Source organism: Onthophagus taurus, chromosome 2 (assembly GCF_036711975.1).
Source record: "Onthophagus taurus isolate NC chromosome 2, IU_Otau_3.0, whole genome shotgun sequence".
NCBI lineage: Eukaryota > Metazoa > Arthropoda > Insecta > Coleoptera > Scarabaeidae > Onthophagus > Onthophagus taurus.
Genome location: NC_091967.1, coordinates 6,183,093 through 6,199,916, shown reverse-complemented (window position 1 = coordinate 6,199,916; position 16,824 = coordinate 6,183,093). Strand labels below are relative to the sequence as shown.

The window sequence follows — 16,824 nt, the reverse complement described above, 5'->3', positions numbered from 1 at the left end:
GTGAGGTTGGTAATGGAATTCATTAAATGTCACTAAGTTTAAATAATTTTTTTAAGTTTCTTTTAATTCGTATTAATTACACTATATACTAGTATTATATTCAATTTTGTTATTAATTGTTATTTATTTATTTCTATATTAATTGCGTTTGGTTTCAACATAATTTCAAAACTTAGATGGTTTCCAGATTTAGTACCTTTATTTATTTATTTTTTTAAATTGGTACTATGAAATTGACAACATCTATTTGAGGTTATATCGTTTTTATTTTCAAGAATAATTAATATTTTCCAATCAAAACGAGCTCAAATCTTTCTAGTTTTAGTTTCTTTTAGACCTAAAAAGTAATGTAAATATAATATTTCAGCTCCTCAGGGTAAGGTATGTTAAGCCACAAACTTGAAATTGTTAAGAAGAGAGATTTGAAAGTGGACTTAATGTTTAAACAAATATACATAGACCTTATCTCTGAGGTGTTGATTTAGAAAACCTATTTTGAATATTGTTTATATTTTATTAATTTTATCAATTTTTTACAAAGCTATCACATAAATTATAAAGGACCACATAATCCCATTAACTTATAGGGATTAGAATTACTAAGAAAAGCTAATTCTTCATCCATCCCAGGCAAACTTGGAACCCATTTTCTTTCTCTATAATAATCCATACAACTTGTGAATTCTTTGTTGGAGTAACCAGACACACAAATTGGTATGAAAGGATCTAAATGTTCAAAACCATCTTTCCCCAATAAATATTTTGGTAAATAAGATAATTTATCCTGTTCTGCATGAACTAATTGATCAACAGTAACCACACAAACAGCATTGTTCCAATCGTATCTAGTCAAATTTAAAAATGCTTCTGTTACGACGACTTTAGAAGGATGAACAATTTCTTTCTTTTCGGTTTTTATGCGAGTATTCGGATAAAAAAATGCGTTAAATCCATCAATGGCCACGAAAGTTTTACATAAACCTTTTTTAGATAAATGTTTTATTTCCTCCGCTAAACATACCACACAATCAGAAGCATATTTAACCCTGCTAATGCCATGGTCGATTAATTTTATAAGTGACACTTCTTTTGGAGTGCTCTCACGTTTGCTCCAAATATATTCTTTTGAAGTAACAAAATCAGGATTATTCAACAAAGTTGCATTTTGTGTTTTAAAATGTAACAACCACGACGCTGCATCTAAATTTATGTCTGTGTAACCTTCTTTTGTAGATGAAGCACTGCTTTCTTTACATCGTCTCATCCAATTTCCAACCCATGGGACATGAACAATAAGAAAATCTGATAAATATGCGTAGTGTAAAAGATGGGCCATTGTTAATGTTTTTCCACTTCCTTCTTTACCATACAAAACAAATCTTAACGCAGGTTTCGAAAAATCCATAGACTTTATACAATTTACGATATCTACATAAGGCTCTCGAACCATTAAACACGTTTCAGTAAACGTTTTACTTTGTATTTGAAACGATTTAGGTAAACCACCATGATGGAAAATTTTCTGTTCTAAATCGTGGGAAATGCGATAAAATTGACCAAGATGATTCGTAGTGTGATTTAATGGATTTGTTTCAGTCGTTCTAAAGCTATTGTACCTTTTTTCTTGCCGTGACGAAGAAATTGTTAAAAGTAATCGTTTCGATAAAGTTTTACTGTTATATTTTAATATTATATCAGGCGAAAGTACTTTTAACATTTTAAATTATTAATTTTAAGAATTATTTGAGTTTTAAGAAAATTAAAGTGAGGTTATGACATAACCTATCTTTCACGTTTGTAATGTTTTGCTTTGCAGCGACATCTTTTTTTAAAGTAAGAAAATCATTTATATAATTTCAATAGTAATAAAGATAAATCTTAAATTTATTGAGTGAATTTGTTTATTAAATTATAATAAATGTATCTTTTCTTTAATTAATTGTGTTGAATTATTTGCAGAAAGAAAAAAGAATTTAATGACTATTATTGTGTTTATTCTAGTCGCTAATAGATGACGCAATAATTATTTTTTGAAAATTGAAAAAATTACATAATTTGATTATTATTAACTTTTAATAAACATTTTTTAAATTGATATTGTTTAATATAGATTTTTTAAAAGATATTTAAAGAAATTTTCAGATTTTTATAAAATAAATTTCTTCAAAAGCATGTTCTTGTCGTCAAACTGGTTCTTTTAGTAGAACATTCCAAAGTAGGAAATGAAAGAAAAGCTATTTAGTATTAACATGTGGTGTGTCTTGTTGCACTAAATGTAAAGTGAAAAAGTAATTTTTTGTATATATTTTAATTATTTAAAATTTTAAATTATTGTGACTTCAAATGTAGTAAACGTTCTCGAATCTAAAATTATAGGTAAGCTTTTCTGGTTATTCGTTTTAAAACTATCCAAAAGTATTTCGTAACAGTTGCTTAAATATGTATGGCGTGAACAGGAAACAACAGTTACAATGTGTATTCTAGCACACACTACAATTTGTCTAAATTATTGTACCACGATAATGAGAGACTATTATAATTTAACATTCGGATTGTAAAGAAGATCTCACACAACATGGTTATATCACACATATAAACACACGTTGATTTAGAGGAAGTATTTTTTCGCGTTCGAATTAGCCCTAATAGTTTAAAATTTAGGGAGCAAATTGACTCCATTATCGTATTAACGTTGTGATTTCAATTTGATAAGTAATATGTTATGGTGTGATCTATTAGGTTGTAAAAACGTTTTAACGCATCAAAATCATATCTACATTAAAATATCTTATCGAATATATCAGTGATAATAGATAATTATAATTGTATTAATTGTAATTAAAGTACTTAGAAAATGGAATTATTTTAAACATTTTAGACCACTTATCATAAGTTAACAAACTCATAAACTATATATGAGTAATAGAATCGATAATGACTTGGCTTGAAATATCTGATGATAAATATAAACGATTCGGCGCATGTTTTCTTCGATAATGAGATATGGTGAGATGGAAAGAGTTGATATCCTCTATAATAGGTTTTTTCCATACCCTAAGGTGGGAAGAAAGAACGTTTTGCTGAGTTTCACGGCCAACCCATTAGAATTCTTTAGGGAATAATTGTTTTTATTACTGCGGCGTGTAACTTACATTACTTTTTATTTCGATTTTTGACGCAGGTGTACACAAACAAGTCTTGAGATTCTTTAGTCTTTATGTCTTTTTGCTTCATTTCGTCTATTACCTCTGAATGTTTCAGTATGCAGGTATTTCTATTACAAGAAGTTTTTATTTCGTGGTCACGTTTGAATATCTAGGAGTTATTCTAGACAAAACCCTCTCATGGAATGGACATTTGCAGGGAGAGACTATCGTTGTGGACTTGTAGTAATCTTTGTGGAAAAAATTGGAGTCTTACCGCTGAAAGACTGCTCAAAACTGTTTCGACATGTCTTACCAATGGGCTGTGGAAGACATTATAAGCACTGATATTGTGCTATCGCCACTGTCAAACCTGGGAATATTTTAGGACTTGTTCGTAGCAGCATTAAAGTTTTAATGGGTGTCTTTACTGGGCACTGCTGATTAATGGGTCGCAGTTTGTCTCCCCAAAGGATCTGAATGCCTTTCACCGAGCAAGGTATTAATGTTTGTTAAGAGCATTGGAAAGCACGGTGAAATTTGATAACGTTATCTATCGAGGTAAATAGATGGTTGGTTGGTCCGCCTTCCCGATATGTAATTTATCTAAATGTAGGAACAGGTACTAAACTTGTCACTAAACTTGTTGCTTTGGTTACGTATAGGTGGAATTATCAGAAATTACCAAAAATGTGAAATCTCTTTGGCAATTAGATATTTACGATTAACCAATACAAATTAAAAATAAAGATTTATTATTTTATTTAACGCAAATAAAATGAGATTTTGATATTGTATGTAGATAGTTTTGATATAGATATTTTGAATTTCATCACGTTTTATGACTCCTAAATAACAAAAAATTAATCTATATGTTATTTAAAATCTAGGAACGTGACACTTTTTCACCAACTTCACCACTTACGCATGATTCTAATATTTCGAAATGTTGTATTAGTTAATAGATAATTTGCTTTCTTCACGCATCATTAACTTTAATAGTTAAGATTACGAAAAGGCATGTTTATAATATAAATTCGATAAGAACCTTACTTATTTATCATTATGTATTTATCAATGATAAATTGAAAATCCGCGAATAATAGTGTTGTAACATCCAGATCGGGGTTTGTAATTTAAAAAAAATCCTTTTTTCTATAGATATCCATCGCGCACGGTTGTTGAAAGTCATAAATATTCAAGTTCCTTACCCACCGCATTTCAGCAGCGTTTCAACAGTCCAGCAACGAACTGTGTATGAATGACGGGGGTTTTTTATGAGATTTTGCCGCTGTTCGCTTTCAATCTGAATTGCAAATTTCGTTTCAATTTTAATTACAATGCATCCCTTGGAGTATACATAGCGTGATCGGGTAATTTGTTACCTTCGATTAATTGAAATCGAAATTTACTTTTCATGAATCAAAACTTTTTTACTTTTTATCGAAATTGATTTGATTAAAAGATTATTTTAATTTTTTTTATATTTATAAAATGTTAAGCTATAGCAAATATTTGTTAAACTACTTTGCGTGACATAGTTGTTTCATAATGCTTCGTGTGGTTCTTGTTGAAATATCGAGTGAAATAACATTTTTTCTAATTGGACTAAATTCGTTAGGTACAGAAAAACGGATATCGTCAATGACGGAAATGATAGTTGAATTGAACAATTTTGAAATAATAAAAAAATCATCCCAAATAAGCGGTTTAATGATATAGCGTGTGTGGGTTTTTTTATTCTACGTAGTAATCTCGCACGAAAACTTTTTAGACAATTTTTTTTATTATTTTCATGACCCTTGTAGTAACACACTTATTAACACAACAAATTTGTCCGTTATAATTTCATTTCGGAAACTGTCGTTTTCCCAAAGGCATTTTCGAAAACCGTTGGTGGAATTTTAAGGGTGGAGAGAACGCAACGGTAAGCACTTTTCTGTCCTCGATTCTAACGAGGTAACCGACAAACAAGTGGTGGAACGAGTCGTTCGCATCAAGAACGGTATCAGCAAATTAGCCCTAATGATGATATGGTTTGATTTTGATCGAAAGAGACCCGCGCATGACTTCGTACGGAGTGGGGTTGTGTTGAATAAAACCCAAACGTCTGCTTAGTTTGTTGTCAGTCTACCACCCGATTCTTGTGTTTAGTGTGTTTTATTTACCATTCATAATTAATTACTTTGATTTTTGACAACGATTATTTTCAAAATAACTCTTTATTTCAAATTTCCACATTGAAAGGTAAGAAATGTTTCAGAAAAAAATTCTTTAAAAGTTCTTTGACATCCTAATTGTTTGGGAGATACTTTGTTTAATGATAAATAATATTATGTATATATTCGTTCAAGGTTATAAAGACCACGTGTAACTCGGTGTTTATGCAGTTTCGACTTAATAAGTTCAATTGCATTTTCCGATCTGTGTTTGTAACCGCGCTGAAGAGTCAGCCGGTAGTAAAGTACCCTTCGCCAAATTAGATTTAAACCAATCGAGTAAGTGAGTTTGACCTACAGTTGACATCTCTCGCGTTTGCTCAACTTTCAATTACACTAATAGAATTTCGAAATGGAAACTCAATGATATCAATTCTAAACAATACAGCTTCATTTTCAATCCATACTTGTTGATTCTATTCTTACTTTTTCTTTCTGGTTTGAATGTATAAACAAAAATAATTAATTTCTTGCGGTAATTATATGTTTTCTAGTTACACAACTGGAAAATTAATGGTTAAATGTAGTTAATAGCCTATAATTAATCGTAGTCAAGGTTTTCTGGAAGCATATGATTAAGATTTTTATGAATAAGTTGAAAACACATGATTTTCATGAATAGAATTTTCTGCAAACTTTTCTCGTTTTCGAATTATAATAAATGTTATGCGTTATAACAAAAAAAATCGAAATATTTGGAGAAAAATCGTTTATGGACTATGTTTTTGTAATTTATTACGAACAATTTTTATTGATAACATTCTTATCCGCAGCTTTTATTTTTTTAATTAAAAAATATTTTTAAATTTCATGATTTCATAAAGTCAGATGTAAGATATTCGATGTGTTCAGATGAAGTATTATTTCCGGTTGACAGATTTAGCCCAAACGTTGATACAGATCTACGGTTTTAGTGTAAAAGCCATATACCAATTTTCGTCACCAACGCTAATTGAATTTGTGAATTATCGTGTTTACACACATACATGATACGTAGAAACAAACCCACAAACATAAAAAAATCTAATCGGATTCAGAATCCTAAAAATATCGATTTTTTGCACAATAACAAAACTTTCTGTTGATGTAATTCGTATATGAAGAAAGAAAAGAGAGGCAGTAAAAAGTATACATGAAAAAGGTCCTTATGACAACCCTGAGTTTTCGGCCGTCTGAAGAGGCACACGGCTAAACCCGAATGTTTCTAGATTTAGGTCTAGTGTTAGTTTTAGTTACTTAGTCACCCAATAAACCCGAAGTCCCTTGCGGCCGGTGTGCTACAGTTAAAATTCAACACTAAACATTGTAGCGCCTCGGCCGCAAGCGACCTTGGCTTGAAATCAGTTTTAAAATATATAACGTAAATGAAACAAAAATTGGCAGAATAATCATTTATCGTAATATTTTGTCAAACTTTTACAATTTTTTGTACTCGATTCTATTTATCATTTCATTTGCCAACCTTAAAAAGAAAAGATTTATTAATTGTAATTGATTTTAGATTTGTGAGATGGCGCTAAAAAGTAGAGAGAAGTTAGGAACATGAAATAAGTGTTGAGATAAATTAATTTCCTTTTTTTTGCCAGATATAGGGATTTTATTTATTAATTTAGGAGTGATTTTATATTGACATATATAATCTGACAGATATATTTAATATTAAACATTTTATAAAAATGTTAAGTAAACAGCAAAAAATCTTAGGTTCAATAATTTGTATATTTGGATTTTGGTGTATTATCATAGTAACTCTTTACAATCTTCTAAGTGGTAAGGCATATAGAATAAGTGGACTATGGTTTCTAGAAGAATCGTCCCCACATATGTGGGGTACATTAGGAATATCATTTTCTGTGTCATTCTCTGTAGTGGGTGCAGCTTTAGGAATACACACAACGGGAACAAGTATAATGGGCGGAGGAATTAAAGCACCCCACATCAAAACCAAAAACTTAATCTCGATTATATTTTGCGAAGCCGTCGCTATATACGGATTAATAACCGCGATCGTTTTAGCCGGTTATCTAGAAGATTTTTCTTGGGCGAATTTAACCCCAGATATTCGTGCAAGAAATTGGTTGGCGGGGTATGTTATGTTTGGAGCTGGTATTACAGTTGGATTGGTTAATTTATTTTGTGGCGCAGCAGTTGGTATTGTTGGTTCTGGGGGAGCTTTAGCGGACGCTGCACATTCACATTTATTTGTTAAAATTCTTATTATTGAGATTTTTGCTAGTGCAATTGGACTGTTTGGTTTGATTGTTGGAATTTATATGCTTTCAAAAGTAAAAATGGGAGAGGTGTAAAATACAAAAATTTTAATAAAGAAATTTATCAATTTTACTTTTTAATTTTGCCGAAAACAAATTTAGAAGCGTTTAAGTCGAAACATAGAATCAATTAGCATTATAATTTATCTGTCCGCACTGTCATAACAACGAGTGTTCGTTACATAGAATTGGGGATGTTGTTTCGGTGTTGCGACGTCATGGTGTAGAGTAATGTTTGTTATTGATCCACTGAGAGGAAATATAGTTGTATATGGTTATCCGTTTTGACATATTTGAAAAGGGTTTCGGGTTGCCTTTTAGCGACAAGTGAATTGTCGGTTTTAACTTTAAATTTTCAAAAGAGTTATTAACAATTTTGTTAAGAGCGTCAAATGGAAATTTGTATCGACTCCGCGTTGAGAGGGAAGTTTAATTTGGTTTAATGTGAAAGTTGTCTATGTTTGATGGCGATAATGGGAAAGTTTTGTTATGAAGGGTTACGATGTGCATTTAATTACCCCTCGAAGTTTTGTTGGTTTATGATACTTCCAGATTAGATGTTTCAGTTAACATAGTAAATTGTTTTTAAATAATTATTGTTACGTAAATTTAATTTATTCGAAATATTTATAGAATAATAAAGTATTTTATGTTGTTGTTACATCAATGATGAGTAATTCTTGTTGTTTTGGTTTTTGTTATGTAACACATAGATCATCTTAACGGCTCTTTTAAAGTTTTTTAAATTAAATCATAAATGATTTCGTTTTCTTAATCCGATTGAACCATAAAATTAATCTCGCCGTGCAATCAATCAAAATTGTATAATTCCCAATCCAGACTTATTAAAATATTTAAACCTACATCGATCTTACCTCTTAATCCACTTTCTTATCTTACAAGTGTTTATTAAAATATTAGTTCCCATGAACTAATTGAATGCTTATCATCCTTTACAATAATAGCTTAATCCAGATTAAATTAAATTGAATCGATTTCGATCTTAACTATTTCGAGCACCTTTTTAATGAATAAATTTCCGCGTGACACCTAAATTTACGGGAGAATCTTTTGTAGTCACTTCGCTCTTGTTGTGAAATAGCATTGTCTATGGAGATAATACACATACTTCTATATTGTTTTCTCGAATATGGAGATAAAATCCGGTTAATTCCTGGCTAGAATGACAATAATACAGATCGGTGCACAATGCGATTTCTACTGGACAAAGATTAAAGCTGTCAGCTATTGGAATTTCAATTTGAAATTGTGAATAGAAAATTGACGGAAAATATTGTTGGGATTAAAATAAAATGATAGACATTTTGGATGTTCCAAAAATAGATGTACAATAAAAATGTTCTTAACGATTTCATTGCTGAGAAAATTTAAATTGCAAATTGTAAAATATCCAAGGGATTTGAAAGACCGTCGAGAAAAATTTGAACGATCGATAACGTCTGAAAATTACCACCTTGTAGGAATACATAATTCGCGAATAACCCTTTTAGATCAAACTATTTTTTATCTATTTAAATAGATTAATAAATCCTTGTAACATATTTCCCCCTAATTATTTCCTAATACACATTATTTAAAGTTTATGTAATCTCACAGAAAATTGCGTTTCTTTTCTAATTTTTATTGCAAGGTTATACTAATATTGAACTGATTCTTAACAGAAATAAGTGCACGCTATGGCATTGAAATTATCATCTAACTACGACGTTATTCATTGTAACACGCAACATTTCTTTTTTCTTTGTGTGTTGCAATGTTCTGGGAATATTTTGAAAATCTCTTTGATTACTTCTTTCCTACTTCAAAGAAAAATTACAACATAAAGGATAATAAATACTAAATGACACAATGTTTAGAAGTAAACCAATTCTTCTCCCCGTGTAGCCGTTTAGCACCTTTTTCTTCTCACCTTGGTTTGAACAACCTTCCTTATGTTCCACTTGATCTTGCGTTCTTACATGCGTTTCTGTTTTGATTCTATGTCATCTGTCACATTCAAAGAAAATACACTCCACATCGTATCTTCTGTCACAAACCCAACCCAAGCAAACCCAACCTAACCCAAGCAGTTTTTGGACTTCCTTAGGTCTTCTTTGGTTTAGTCTCCAAAGTTCTTTTTATACCAACACCGGTATAAGTGATATGTCTAGTTCTATTCTTCTTCTTGCGCCGTGTCTGGACGAAGATTGGCGATCCAATTGCCGGTTATGACATTTTGATGTCCCTACAGATCTTTTCCCCGCTATTTTCCTTTTTATATTCAATCGAAGAAGGTGGTATCGCTCTCACGTCCCTCTGCCATTTCTGAACGCAAATTGAGCATATCAGTTACATGAATTTTATAGTTTCTCAACTTACTTTTTACGCACCCTGTATAAAAATACAAACGGATGTAAACATTTAAATACTCTTTAAGTCTTACTCATGTGCTGATAAAATTTTACGTTCAACCCGGATTTTATTTCCTTTACATATCTAAAAATACAATTAAAAAAAAATCATTTTATTCCAATTAATCTATAATCGTTTACGGAATTATCAGCCATGACCTTACTTTTATCAAAATGTGAATTAATATGTTTGTCAAAAAACATCGCAATGAAAGGAAAAAGCCGAAATCGTTTGTGAAGTAAGAAGGGTTATTACTAAATAGAGATCGCGGCTTATCTATGCGCGATCCTGTTACGCGTATAACTGCATCTTTAGACTCTTAACAATCATAAACGATAAATACGTTCGCTTTGAAAAACAAGACTAATTTGTTTCCAAGATAGTGCAAAAACTGTATGGAACTTTCTTGACCTTTCTTGTGTAATAATGTGACCATGTGAAATGTCAATCATTAACTATTTAGGCATTTGCGTCAGTTTTTAATCTATTTGATTTTGTTCGAAAACAGTTTAATATGTGGAGGATACCTTATTAAATAATAAAATTTTATTTAGCTTAAAGGTTTAACATTTCTGTTTATGAAGCGCTTTAATGAATAAGTAATGAACAGCAACAGTAATACAAGATATATTAATGCTAATAGTTTTCGTACCTTCACTTTAATACATTCTTATTACATTTAGTATTCATTTAGTGAGAAGCTACGATGAAGTCGCCTCTTTTATAATTTCTTGTTTCTTTTATCTCTAGTTTAGAAAGTTTTCTTTTTGAAGAGACATTACGGCAATAATTTTTCCCTTGTGAATAACTCTTTTTTTACTGTTGCCCATCTTTTTCTCGACGACTAAGTAGACGTGTTTGCAAAGTTAGCGGAGATCGCGTGAAATTTCATTTGCGAAAGAACTTCTAAGATTTCCAATTAATTTACTTGTTTACCCGGCGTGGAAAGTTTTTCTGAACGGCCTCGTAGGTGTGCAGGAGGAGTAGCCAGGGTAATGAAGGGAGGACACGATTTCAAAGACAACTTTGTATTCCTTCACTTTATACATTAATTCAATTTGCGCGGAGTACAGGAAATGTATCTTTACCTTCCCCGAAATGTGCAGAGTTTGATGAAACTTAATCTTTTGCGCTTCTTGGCGCAAAGCGTCGGCGTCACAAATTATGAAGTCACTTTATGAAGTTGAAATTAAGTCCAAAAGTTTTCTCAACAAACTTACACAAAACTGTGTACTAGATATACGAAGTCACATAATATTCTATTTTACTAGAAATTCGACGTATGCACATTTTCTTTGATGCGATTCCGCGTTTTATAGACATCCCAAAAGTATCGTAAGTTTTGTTACTTTCTAGGATATTTAATATTTATTCGAAAAGCCGAACCTGGCATAAACCTTCACAAGCTGCGTCACCTGAAAAGACAACGACGGAGGCGTCGGCGCCGAGACGGACAGCTGGTCGAATTTTATATTTATTTTCCGCAAGGTGCGGATGAAAACGTCAAGCCGGGCTTTATTGCTTCACGGTCCAAATGGCGAAATTGGATTTTTTGCGTTTTTCGACCTTATATACGATTCCGTTCAATGAAATCATCCGAAAAAATCACTTTGGATAGGAACTCTTGGACAAATTGATTTCTTTTTCGGTATTACCATACATTTTATTGAATTTATAACCGAATCTTTTTATCTACTAATAAGTAGTAATATTGATCCAAACGTAGATATAAAATTTATGTTTAACGAGTAACTTAAAAATTAAGGTCGAAGGGCTTATGATGCTTAGAATTTAATGAGTAATAGAATTTAAGGAAAGAATTGAAGCAAAGGAAATTCTGCTGAGGCAATTAGTAGACAACATTGAATAAATCACAATCCCAAAGAAATACAGAAGAGTAAATCTGATGAGCAGCACCAATCTCAATGACCTAAAGCCTAGATTGAACTCAAAAGAAGTTTAGTATTACACTAGAAAACCTCTAAACTGTAAAAAGATGTTTTGTATTACACTGGCAAATGCCCAACATTTAAAAAATGTCCAATGTAATAATGGACAAACTCTAAACTAGAAGAAAATTTTTAGAATTACATTGGCAAAAGTCCAGAATTGAAGAAAATGTCAGGAATCATACTGTCTAAACTCTAAATTGCAAAAAACTGCACGGAATTGAATTAATCAAACTCCAGACTTCAACAAGAAATCAGGAATTACATTGTCTAAATGCCCAACTGCAAGAAAATGTTTTGTGATATACTGGTGAAACTTCAAACTGCACGAAAATGCAAAGAAAGGGTTTTGTAACAAATCTAAGAATCCTGTTAGTTTTTGCAAACAAGGGTTAACACTGAAGAGCTGAAGATTGAGCAGATAAAAACGCTGCAAATCTATATATTATTCAATAAATTCTCGTTTCTAGACTAATTTTCGATTATGAGAGATTCCACGAAGTAGCATTAGTTGTAAAATTGCATAAATTTATACATTAAAGTGAAAAGGTCCTAGTTAATTATCTCTACTATGAATCTGAAATGGTGTTTCCCCACATGAACCGCAATGGTGGTTTTAGCACAATTACGATAATAATTCGTCATGAACTTAAAATTAAAACATTTATCGATTTTCTCTCGAAATTAACAAATCATAATTTAACAAATAACTTAATTAAACAAATTAATAAAAACTTGAAGCCAAATTACATCAAGAGCTTATTTTCCACTTGAATTTAACCGATAATTAAGTAATTACTTGGTCAATTTATTATTGAAAATAAGCTCTAAGTTTATTATTAATTATAATCCAAGGTAACATATTTTAGAAACTTTCTGAAGCATCTGAAGGTTTAGAAAGAACACTAAAATATACGTTAGTTTTCCTCGTATAACTGACCCGTAAACAATATAGGATTACTTCCTCTTACTTAGGATTACTTTTCTCGATAAATCATTTAAAATTTATTTTCCAATTTCGAGCGCAGTTCAAAATCGAATTTGGAAGAGATATTTTGTGATTCAGTTTGTGTTCCGGTGTAGTGACCTGAACCCGAAAAATTTCGGTCATGTACGAAGTCTCTGCCAAGAGTGATGTAGAAGAAAAACCTATAAATAAATCTTTTACAACGAAAGCGTCCGGTGACATTACAACTACATATTACTAAGAATTTCACCCAAGAGTGCAGTAAAAAAGCGTTTCAATCGATTCCTTTTAATGTTTGCGTAGATCTTGCCGAGCAATAAAATCAAATGGAGGTGATTCAACAAATTTATTCAAGGTGGTTTTATGGTCCTATATCTCCTTGCACGGTTAAAATATGTTTAAGGAATCGTTTTCTTTAAATGAAATTCAATTTGTTCTCGTTTCTCCAAGATTAATGAGAAAAATGTTATCCTTAAAAAAATACCTTAATCTATATAAAACCATTAGCAATGATTACCATGTTAAATTACACTTTGATGTGCCGCAATAGAATATATCTCTGCCATCCTATGATAACGGACAATACAGTGATTGATGTTGGGGTCATAAATGTAACGTTGCAGTTCATATCTGGAGTCACAAGTGTGATAAATTTGTTAAAAATTAAACCACTTCGCTCTCACTAGATAAGCAATTACGTTAATACTCTTTATCAAGACCTGGTTAACATAATATATGTTAACAATATTTTTTTGCCTTAATCATTTCATTAATTTTCTATTTTTTTTTTATTTCAGGATTTAAGAAGATTTATTTTTGATTCTCCTTATAAGTGGTGAGTATACGATTAAACTAATAAAAAGTTATATTTAGTTAAAGAAAATTGTCAGATATGAGTAATTTAAATTTGAAGGTTGACCGATTCCGAAAACGTCGCCAAATTAATTTGTAAGAATTCCAAATTTAAATCCCTTTGTGTGTTTTGAGATGCTTCCAAACACACGACGGTCTATAAATTTTCAGCGCAAAAACCTCCTGTATGAATCACGTTTACTAAAAGTTTCATTGTAATAAACAATTATAACAATTTTAGGAACTTATCTTTACTCAAACAAAGATTAAGGTATAAAATTAGTTAATGACATGATGTGTCTCAATAAACATTTCACATTCATTATTAGATAAAATTGTAATTAAGATGTGTGGATCTAGTATACCACTCTATTTAATTAAAAAGCTACATCAAAATGAATAATAGGAGTAGAAATATTATCTTAATACAATATGGAGTAGCAATTTTAAGTGCTAATACTAAATTCTCCACTTTCATTAATGGAATAGAATAATTCCCACTGCACGTGATGTTTAATTCGAGTCGAAACGAACTGCAACTCATTCAAAATAAGATGGTTTTGAATTAAATGGTTTTATATAGAGTATGTTTCTAAAGTGGTGCTTTATTTAACTCTACAGTGAATTTCACTTAAGATGCAATATACTAAAACATATTTCCATAGAAACCATTTTGTCTCACATAAAATGTAACTTTCAATATAATTTGATATGTGGCGTAGTCGCCCGATATTTTAATGCAAATGCGTTTTTAATCCGCATTCTTTAGATATACTAATTAATAATCACGAAATTTTAAAATTAATTAATGAACGCGATAAATAATTGTTTAACCAAAGTGTAAAGTGATATTTTTGTAAAGAAACAAAGTTAAATTTAAAAATAATTTCAGTTAAAAATTTCTTAATAATGCTATATCGCATGTGCATATTTATATCTGCTGTTATCACCCTCTATCAATTTTGCAATGTTTGGGTTATTTTCGGTTGTGCGAATTAAATGGATTCTTCTTCGTACCATTGTGTTGCTGCATTATAATCAGCTCGTCGAGGGTAAACTCTTCATCAACTAATTCCAATAACGCTCAATCTGTAAATCGACGTCTTCCGTAAATAACATTTGCTACTATTTTGGATTTTCTATTGCTGCTTGAGATGATTTAGTATGTGAATCCATAAATTGAAATTGACTTTACGTCGTAGTCCAGGTAAAAAATGTTGACCAAAAGATTACTGTCGATAATTTCATGGTCCTAATTCTAAGTTCTTTATTTATACTAGAATAGCATTATAAGAGGTATAGCCCTGGAAGAGGTTAGCGTTATACCAAAGTTCTCTGTTGTGTACTCAAGGGAACTCTAAGAAAATCATAGGATTCAGATATAATCCCAAAGATGATAGGTTCACATCGAGTTCCTCTTGTCTCAAGTAGGATTACTACCACAACAACTAGTTATTAGTAGCCTAAAAATAACCTCACGACAGCCTAATCCCAGCTCATGTTCTCATGTTTCAACAAACAAAATTTATGTTAAATTCAAAAATGAATGATAGGTCGTGTTTTCGCAGATTCTATGGGTATTAAAAATCAAGATAAGTTTTGCCTTTTTCCAGACAATCTTCTTGGAGTAGATCACAAGGGAGAATATATTCATGTCACTTTACAACCTTGGCTTGAAAACTCCGTGACAGCCTCCTTGTAAGTAATATAATGTGGCCCTCTCGGCCGTAACAGAAAAATTTTCACTATTACTTCCCTTAAGATACGTTTCATACAAGTAGATCATTCTTAATTACTTCTCATATGAAACTAGTACGAACAAGTTAGAAATTATACAATGCAATCTGTTATTGAGCGAGGTTGAGCGAATTTACACAAACTAGAACGCTATTGCGATGGGATGAGGAAATTTTAAGGAATTCTATTATAAATAAAGATGATGACACTAAATTAGATTAAAGAAAATGTAGACGACTTGATATAAATAACACCTCTCGATAAATATTGGTTCAACAATTCGTGTAAAATCTCTTGACTGGAGAATGAGATCTGAACTCTTCACTTGCCATTGTATTAGAATTGTTACATTAGATCATCAAAGCTTTAACTTTAAAAAATTTTGTCAAAATCATATTCTAGCATCAAGTTCCCACTTCATAACTTCATAACACATCTTTGTTAATCGACACCTTAATTATCGTAGGTAAACTGTTTTAAACAATTTAATCTCAGAAGTTTTTAGGAATCGAGTATAATTAAAAAGCTGAATATATGAAACATTCACACCACATTATTATTTTTTTTAATTAATATTACATATTTTCAAATAGATTTTTTGGTTGACCTGCGCGTCGACGTCGCGACGCCAGGTAGTCAAGTCGTGTTTAGTTCATCGGAGCGCCAAAACCATCGCGGCAACGTCGGGCGTCGGTCGTACAGTTTAACTATTCGAAATCGGCGTCGCGACGTGAAGCGTCCAAGTTTTGGTCACGTGTGTGCCTTGTTTCGACGAAATAGTCGCGTGCGTGCTGCGCAAAACAACAACACGCATCCGACAACAAACTTTTCATAATATTGTGTTCAAAATTCTAATTTGAATGTGAATAATAAATGGAACATGTGGGCGATAACATCGAAGTTCATTGTCTTTATAATCTAATTAAATTAGATATAAAAATTTGTTATAATATTAATTTACCCTATTTTGAAGCTTTTTTATGAAAATCAAGAGCGATTGATTGACTTTTTGCTTCTCTTATTTTTTGAAAGTGATTGGATCGGTACTTGAAAAAAAAATTGGGGGAGTATGATATCGTTATTTGATTGGATTTTTTTTGCGCTACATTTGTGGTGTACTTTTGACTTTTGATGGTGGTAAGTTTTGTGTTTTTAAAGAAGACCAAGAAGTTTTCCTATGAAACGTAGTTAGCCGAGGTATGATTGTTAGCGATTGTACAATAGATTGATGCGTTTGTTGGCAAACATCAACGTTTTAATCATTTTGCCAAAAAG

The 16,824-nt window shown here is 31.2% G+C and overlaps 2 protein-coding genes and 1 pseudogene across 6 annotated transcripts in view; 2 read left to right on the top strand and 1 right to left on the bottom strand.

The window, feature by feature from the left end:
* Positions 1-493: 493 nt before the first annotated feature.
* Positions 494-1,815, bottom strand: LOC111427511 (mitochondrial ribosomal protein S29). The gene has a single exon (XM_023062687.2). It carries the CDS (start codon positions 1,715-1,717, stop codon positions 554-556), a length of 1,164 nt encoding a protein of 387 aa, XP_022918455.2. The 5' UTR covers positions 1,718-1,815; the 3' UTR covers positions 494-553.
* Positions 1,816-5,283: 3,468 nt separating this feature from the next.
* LOC111427100 (glutamine synthetase 2) overlaps positions 5,284-16,824 on the top strand; it is a 44,798-nt gene continuing 33,257 nt past the window's right edge. For 2 of the 5 annotated variants that reach the window (XM_071193986.1, XM_023062071.2), the window contains exon 1: positions 16,588-16,686. In XM_071193986.1, coding sequence (XP_071050087.1) covers positions 16,681-16,686 — 6 coding nt within the window. In that variant the 5' untranslated portion in view covers positions 16,588-16,680. Of the gene's footprint in view, positions 5,391-13,757; positions 13,796-16,586; positions 16,687-16,722; positions 16,747-16,824 lie in introns of those variants that run through there. The other 3 variants (XM_071193988.1, XM_071193984.1, XM_071193990.1) reach the window with 3 other exon arrangements.
* Positions 7,009-8,133, top strand: LOC111427102 (V-type proton ATPase 21 kDa proteolipid subunit c'' pseudogene; annotated as a pseudogene).